Source organism: Erythranthe guttata, chromosome 13, assembly GCF_056151865.1.
Source record: "Erythranthe guttata isolate IM_541 chromosome 13, IM_541, whole genome shotgun sequence".
Taxonomy (NCBI): Eukaryota; Viridiplantae; Streptophyta; class Magnoliopsida; order Lamiales; family Phrymaceae; genus Erythranthe; species Erythranthe guttata.
Genome location: NC_142545.1, coordinates 6,599,701 through 6,607,110, shown reverse-complemented (window position 1 = coordinate 6,607,110; position 7,410 = coordinate 6,599,701). Strand labels below are relative to the sequence as shown.

The following is a 7,410-nucleotide window of genomic DNA, read 5'->3' as shown; positions in this document are numbered from 1 at the left end:
ATTGCTTTTGTGATCATAAACAACAATGGCTCTACTCTTTTTGCACACTCAATGGAATATAATTGCCCTGATTCTCTTGCTGCTGAATCTCTTGCGATTAAAAGTACGTGTATGTTCATTCATAATGGAAAGGTGGATAATGTGATTTCCGAAGCGGATTGCCTCAACGCAATTACTTATATAACTGATCATTCCTCGACAATTCAATGGACTGGAAAAATTATCATTGAGGAAATCAGACGCTATTGGTCTCTTTGGCCGAAATAGAGATTCAAGTTTTGTTCTCGTAATACAATTTTTGCGGCACTCAATATTGCTCAATGGGCAGCTTCTTTGCATTGGAATGGTTCTATCCCTCTATCTTCGCTTCCTTGTAATTAATTGTTTTTGTGATGGGGGTTATCCCATTATGGACATTTGTTTATGAGATAAAATACTATGTAGCAATCAAATGATGTTTAAATGTGTTTGAAAATGGTATTTAAGAAGAATAATTTAAAGATTAAATTGATGTTTGTTTGTTTATTTAGTGAAGACATTTTCTAATACAACAGTCATAATATTTTTACTAGAGAAATAAAATGGTTTATCCCATTTTATTTGTTTTTCTAGTGAAATTTTATTATTTCAAAATAATTGTCACTTTGGATTTCCAATGAAGCATTTATTGTATTTTTCTCATATTTTCCCTTGTTACTCTTAATAAAATTAGGTGAAATAATTAATGAAAGTGGTTTTTTAGTCATTTTATTATGATTTTCCAGAATCCATGCACATGTATTAATTTTCTTAATATGTGTGCGCAGGGCCGGCCCAAGCCCAAGGCGGGCAAGGCCACCGCCTTGGGCCTCCGAAAATTTTAAATTTTTAGGGCCTCCAAATATGGAAAATTTCATTATATATATTTGTTTACGTATAATTTTCAAACAAATATGTAGCATTACTGGAAAAGAACGCTCTATGGTCTTAATATGTCACGAGTTTGAATTCCTGTAGACCTTGATTATTTTTACATTTTTTTTTTCTGGCCCAACTAATTTTTTTTTTCCTTGTTCTGGCCCAACTAAAAATAGCCATTTCTTGTTCTGGCCCAACTGAAAAAAAACAAAAAAAAAAAAAGTCTTAATTAAACATTCATAAAACAACAAAAGGGAATCAGACTCACTGTATCAGAAGGGAATAATACAGACCAACAATACACACGCACGCACACCACCAACTCACTGTATCAGAAGAAAGAAACAAGGGTTTCAACCCCAAAAAAAAAATAAAAAATAGAGGAAGATTGAAGAATACAACACAGAGATCGAGAGACAAAAGAATAAAAAATAGGTTTGTGCCTCCACTTTCATAATATTTCTTTTATCAATTTGTTGTCCACTTGTCCTAATTTAATTTTTCTTTTTCTATTGATAATCAATGAGTTTGTACTTTGAGTTTAATAATTAGGTTCTTGTATTTTTTTATATTTTTTGTAGTGCTATGGGCCCTAGAAAATATGAGTGCGGGGATGCGAAAAGAAAGAAAAAACAAAGAATAGAAGAGTGTACAAACTCGCAAAAGGATGATATTTTTAAATTTTTTCCGCATATAAACCGAGTTCAAGATGGAGTTGTAGTTGAAGATGAAGTTGTGGCTGAAGATGAAGTTAATTTGGAAGAAGTACACGAGAATGAGGTTGACAATGAAGAAGGCATTCATGTTGTTGTCGATAATGAACAAAAGATCCAAACAAATAATATCGAAATTGGAGACGCTAGTGGGCTACCATATGAAGAAGCAAAAGAAGATACGGAACAGTTGAACATAGACGACCCGGTAAATTGGATTAAGCTAGATCAGAAAATGAAGGACTTGATAGTAGAAAGAGGTCCTATACGAGCTGTGGATATCAACTTTGAGTACCCTCTTGATGATCAAGGTAGACATTTCTCTTCTGTGCATTATACGCAACAACTAACAAATGGAGAAAAACAAGAGAGGAAATGGTTAGTCTACTCAAAACTTGGAGATAAGATATTTTGTTTTTGTTGTAAATTGTTCAAGCAAGATGGAGTTAAAGTGCAATTGGCCACGGAAGGTTTTAATGCTTGGAAAAATATTTCAAGCAGGCTAAAGGGTCATGAATGCAGTAACGATCATATTATTTGCATGAGTCGGTGGATTGAAACTGAGACGAGAATGCGTAAAAGAGAAACAATTGATAAATCTTTGCAAGAAAAGATGAATAGAGAAAAGGACTATTGGCGACAAGTCCTATTAAGGATAATTGCTCTTGTTAAAACTCTTTCACAGCAAAACTTGGCATTACGTGGTAGTAATGAGACACTTTTCGAAGATGGCAATGGAAACTTTTTGAAATTCATTGAGATGATGGCAATATTTGATCCTATAATGCAGGAGCATGTCAGGCGAATCCAAATGAGTGAGATTCACACTCATTATCTTGGTCCCAAAATTCAAAATGAATTGATCCAATTATTGGCAAACGAGGTCAAGTGCACGATAGTGGAGAAAATAAAAAAAGCAAAATATTTCTCAGTTATACTTGATTGTACTCCAGATTCTTGTCATGAAGAACAAATGACTCTTGTGATTCGATGTGTAGATGTTACGGTAAGTCCAGTGAAAGTGGAGGAGTACTTCTTGGGCTTTCTCAAAGTAGATGATACCACAGGACTTGGACTTTTCAACGAACTTGAAGAGGCGTTAAAAAATCTTCAACTTGATATTAAAGATATAAGAGGCCAGGGATACGACAACGGTTCTAATATGAAAGGAAGACATAAAGGTGTGCAAAAAAGATTATTGGATCGAAATCCAAGAGCATTCTATGTACCATGCGGCTGCCACAGTCTCAATCTTGCACTCAGTGATATGGCTGGTTGTTGTTCACAAGGTAAAAAATTTTTTGGCATTATTCAGCGTATATATTGTTTGTTTTCAGCTTCAACAAAACGCTGGAGCATCTTAAAAGATAATGTGAGTGGCCTAACACTTAAGCCATTGTCACAAACACGATGGGAAAGTCGCCTTGAAAGCGTAAAACAATTACTTCTTCAAACCGAAGAAATAAGGAATGCTTTATTGGATTTGGCTAATAGCAATGAAGATGGGGCAGCAACCAGTGAGGCTCTTGGTTTCGTAACAAACGAGCTTGAGAATTTTGAGTTCTTATTAACTTTGGTTATTTGGTATGACTTATTATCATTTGTGAATATTGTTAGCAAGACTCTTCAAAATGAAGAAATGCATATGGATGTTGCTTTGGAACAGTTGAAAGGACTCATTATTCTCTTCGAAAAATATAGAGAAACCGGATATGAGAAGGCCAGGAATGAAGCTGAAGTTATAGCAAAAAAAATGGGTATTCAACCAATATTTCGAGAGAAACGAGTTACCCGTCGAAAAAAACACTTTGATGAGAACAACAATGAAGATGTTATCCTAACATCCGAAGAATCCTTTCAAATAAACTTTGTCTTCTTTGTGATTGATCAAGCTCTTACTTCATTAAGGGTAAGATTTGAAGATTTTCAAAAGTTTGAAGACATGTTTGGTTTTCTGTGGAATATAAAAAAATGGAAACTTGTCGATGATGAAAGCTTGGAGAGTAGTTGTATGAAACTTGAAGAACATTTGAAATGTGGTACATTATCTGATGTTAATGGGCGAGATTTGTTTTCGGAATTGAGAATGTTAAGAGAACTTTTGCCAAAAGAGATTGAAAAGGCAATTGGAGTATTGAATTATTTGAAAGAAATGAACACTTGTTTCCCGAATGCATGGATTGCTTATAGAATACTCCTCACTGTACCTGTTACAGTTGCCTCTGCAGAGAGAAGTTTCTCAAAGTTGAAGTTGCTTAAATCTTACCTTCGGTCAACTATGTCTCAAGAAAGACTGAATGGATTAGCTATTCTATCTATTGAAAAACATATTACAGGGAAGCTTGATTTTACGAGCCTGATTGATAATTTTGCAGCTAAGAAGGCAAGAAAGATAATATTTTAATGATTGTTAAATGTATTTTTGTATTGAATATTTATGAATTATGGATTTAACTATATTATGTATTTTTTTATGTTGTTATTTTGTTATGTTTTTTTTTTTTTTTTAACATAATGATCGTTAAAGGGGCCTCATTTTTCGTCTTTCCCCTTCTCCGCCTTGGGCCTCTCGGACTCTAGGACCGGCCCTGTGTGTGCGTCAGCTCAAAACGACAAAGAAAATGGGAAGGATGGAGTAAAAGCAATTTTTGGGAATTTCCACATTTTCATGAATTGAGGAAATAAGTAGTTCCATATATTTGTCAATTTGACACAAGTTGAAAGATTAACCATACATACCATATTAATGTTTCATTTTACAGATGGTGGTATACTTAATTTGCCATTAATGAATTTGTTTTTCTTACCATGATAATGCCAAAGGTCCCATACGCACTTATAGTACATAAATGCAAAAATGAGAGAGAGAGAGAGAGAGGCAGAAGAGAGAGAGTCCAAATTTCAGTAAATGAGAGTGAAGAGTTGGAATTAATAATTGCAATAATCATACATCAAACTAAAAAAATGAAAAGGAAAAATGCAAGAGAAGAAGAGCACAAGAAAATGGAGGAACGTGGAAGAGGACGACCAAAGAAGATTAAGATTGCACCCCAATCCCATAACTCGTGAGTCCACACACACGCGCGTGCAGACACACACACAGACACACACCAGATATGTAGAATGTGTGTGTACGACTATATATATGTTAAATTCGCACAGTTGAATTTTTTTTATTTTTTATTTTATTTGGTGTATTTTTTTTTGTATTATTTTGTGGAAAATGGGTTTTAAGAATAATTTGTGCCAGAAAGAGAGTGATGTTTGCTTAATTTAAAAATATTTCAAGAAAATTATCTAATCAATTGAATCGGAAAATAAATGTATGTTTGTTTGTAGTTAAGTGAATACATTTTTTTTTTGTAGCGGTGAAATCATATTTGGGAAAAAGAGAGAGCTATTGAAAATTTTATAGGGAAAGTTTATGAAAAGAAATGATACTACCAAACATTGCCCGAGAAACCGATAAAAGGGATCCGAGGAAAAACTCATCTAATCGGTAATGGATTATTTTTCCGACCGAAACCGAGTTTTTTTTCACAAATTAATTATAATGCCTAATGTTTTTCATATACATTGAGAAACTTTTACAAGTGATTTTTTAAAATTTTTTGCTTCCAAATATAAATGGGGTTAATTATGGTTACTCGCATTTGACTCGTTACTGTAATTCGTTTGGAGCATTTCCTTGTACATTAGAACCTCGATAGATTAGTAATATCGCTTAAATAATCTTCGTGTCCCGACTCGGTGAAATGTATTAAATTATTAGTTCAATAATTTAATATTTCATAAATTAATAAAAGTTTGCTAGTCCGGAGAGGGTATTAATTTATACAAGTGTAATTGTACTAGCTGTCTTAATTAATGCTACAACTCGTTCGATGTTAAATCTTTACTCTTGTCTTGTTTAATTATTTTTTAGCTTAAACTATTTTTTTTCCTTCTTAATTAACTTGAGGATTGATATTATTCGTGACAGAGATCAAATAACGGTGAACGATGATGATGACTTACCCGAGTTCTTCAAAGTTTACTGTTGAATTTGAATGCCTATGGAAGTCCACTCATCTGTTGAGACAGACTACATGTTACGACATTAGGTGACGTAACAGAATTGTTGTGTTGTCACAGTAATAAATCTACGAAAAGCAGAATAAAGAACACAACAATTTAATGTGGTTCGGATACAAACGTACCCTACATCCACGAGGACTTGCAAAACTAGTTCAGATTTATGTGTACATTAATAGGACTTAATAAAACACTAAAGACTCCCTCTTTATGTGATACGCCGTTCTTGCACACGACTCGAACTTGTTGATAATCAAAGCAATTCCTCCTCCGCACTCTTGGACTTCCTCCAATGTTGAACTTCCTTCAAACGGCGGATCGACCTCTCCCGAGATCTTTTAAGCACTTCTCCCGAAACGCCGATCTTCTTTATGGCCTGGTAGAAGAAACCTGTTCTGTTGCCACACCTGCCGTGCAGACAGGGCTGCAGCACGGGCTGCACCCTTCAAAGCCTTTATGCTGGGATTTTCTCGATTAAAGCTCCATCGGACTCATATGAGGTTGAGGGCCTTATATAGGCACGAAATCCACCACCCTTAACCTAACTTGAGCCCTAAGAAATCGATTAACTAGGTAATAGAATCCTAGTCGATTTCTACTTCTATTCTAGATAAATACAAAAGATACCTAACTAGAATACAATACATGGAAATAAATCTAAGTCCTAATAACAATATTACAAAAATAGGACTCTAATTAATTCCAAAATAAACATGGAAAACAAATCTTTGCCAATCTTTAATTTCCACATATGGCGGATTTCTTCAATCTTCACTAACGGAAATTTGGTGCCAACATTTATGTATCCGAAATTTATTCTGAGAGAATGGTAAGATTCCATTTTTATCTTACTATCAATGACTTACCCGAGTTCTTGTATAATGTGTACAAGAATCGATATCTGATTAGCCTAGTGGTTGATGAATATTGTTTGGTTGAATCGAATGATTATTTTGGTATTAAAAATGATATTTAATAATTTATTTGATCTGTTTTTTTTTTTTTGTTTTTCGTTTCAGAGAATTCCTCCTGATTTTATCGAGAAATTTGGTCGAAAGAAACCGGCAATTGTCACACTAAAAACAACATCTGGAATCTCTTTTCGAGCTGATATGAAAAAAATTAACGAGTGTTGGTTTCTCGAAAAGGGTTGGCCAGAATTCGTGAAGGAAAATTCAGTAGAGGAAGGTGATTTTCTGACTTTTTCTTATGCTGGAAAATCTGTGTTTAATGTGAAAGTATTTGCGAAAAACGGCTGTATAAAGAGTGTTGATAATCTCGAAGAGGATGAACCTTCTTAACCTGGTTAGTTCCTCTACAAATATTTAACTTATTTCTCTGTTTTCTTCACCATATATATATATATATATAATCAAGGAAATATAGGGAAGAGTTGCTAGTTGCTACGACAAAGCTCTTACTAATAATTTTATTTCTAGTGAATTCTTGATTTCTTGAGTTGCATTTACAAAGGTAAAGATGCTTTAAATAGATAATAAAATGACTGTCGAAACTCCTGCCTAGAAATGAACTTTCAAACTACCAAGTGCATGAATACTAAAGAGCATGAATATTGAAATGCATGAATAATAAAGTGCAGGAATATTAAAATACATGAATATCAAAGTGCATTAGTTTCAACAGTTTTTTAGGGCAAATTGCACATCACCCCCTGTAAAACAAGAATAAATGTTTCTCACAACATATACACAACTTACACAGACAG

General features: G+C 33.9%; 2 protein-coding genes across 2 annotated transcripts; both read left to right on the top strand.

Moving 5' to 3' along the window:
- Nucleotides 1-1,193: 1,193 nt before the first annotated feature.
- LOC105964369 (uncharacterized) lies at nt 1,194-4,100 on the top strand. The gene is made up of 2 exons (XM_088812238.1): nt 1,194-1,332; nt 1,479-4,100. Exon 2 carries the CDS (start codon nt 1,483-1,485, stop codon nt 4,012-4,014), a length of 2,532 nt encoding a protein of 843 aa, XP_088668364.1. The 5' UTR covers nt 1,194-1,332; nt 1,479-1,482; the 3' UTR covers nt 4,015-4,100.
- A 2,410-nt stretch (nt 4,101-6,510) lies between these two features.
- On the top strand, nt 6,511-6,985 carry LOC105964370 (putative B3 domain-containing protein Os03g0621600). Its single transcript, XM_088812350.1, has 2 exons — nt 6,511-6,618; nt 6,704-6,985. Exons 1-2 carry the CDS (start codon nt 6,511-6,513, stop codon nt 6,983-6,985), a joined length of 390 nt encoding a protein of 129 aa, XP_088668476.1.
- Nucleotides 6,986-7,410: the final 425 nt, after the last annotated feature.

Bases quoted from the DNA above. Each gene is read 5' to 3' on its own strand.
- LOC105964369 (XM_088812238.1), top strand. From the start codon at position 1,483: ATGGGCCCTAGAAAATATGAGTGCGGGGATGCGAAAAGAAAGAAAAAA.
- LOC105964370 (XM_088812350.1), top strand. From the start codon at position 6,511: ATGGTAAGATTCCATTTTTATCTTACTATCAATGACTTACCCGAGTTC. The intron at 6,619-6,703 runs GTTGAATCGAAT...TTTTCGTTTCAG, and splicing joins TGGTTGATGAATATTGTTTG to AGAATTCCTCCTGATTTTAT.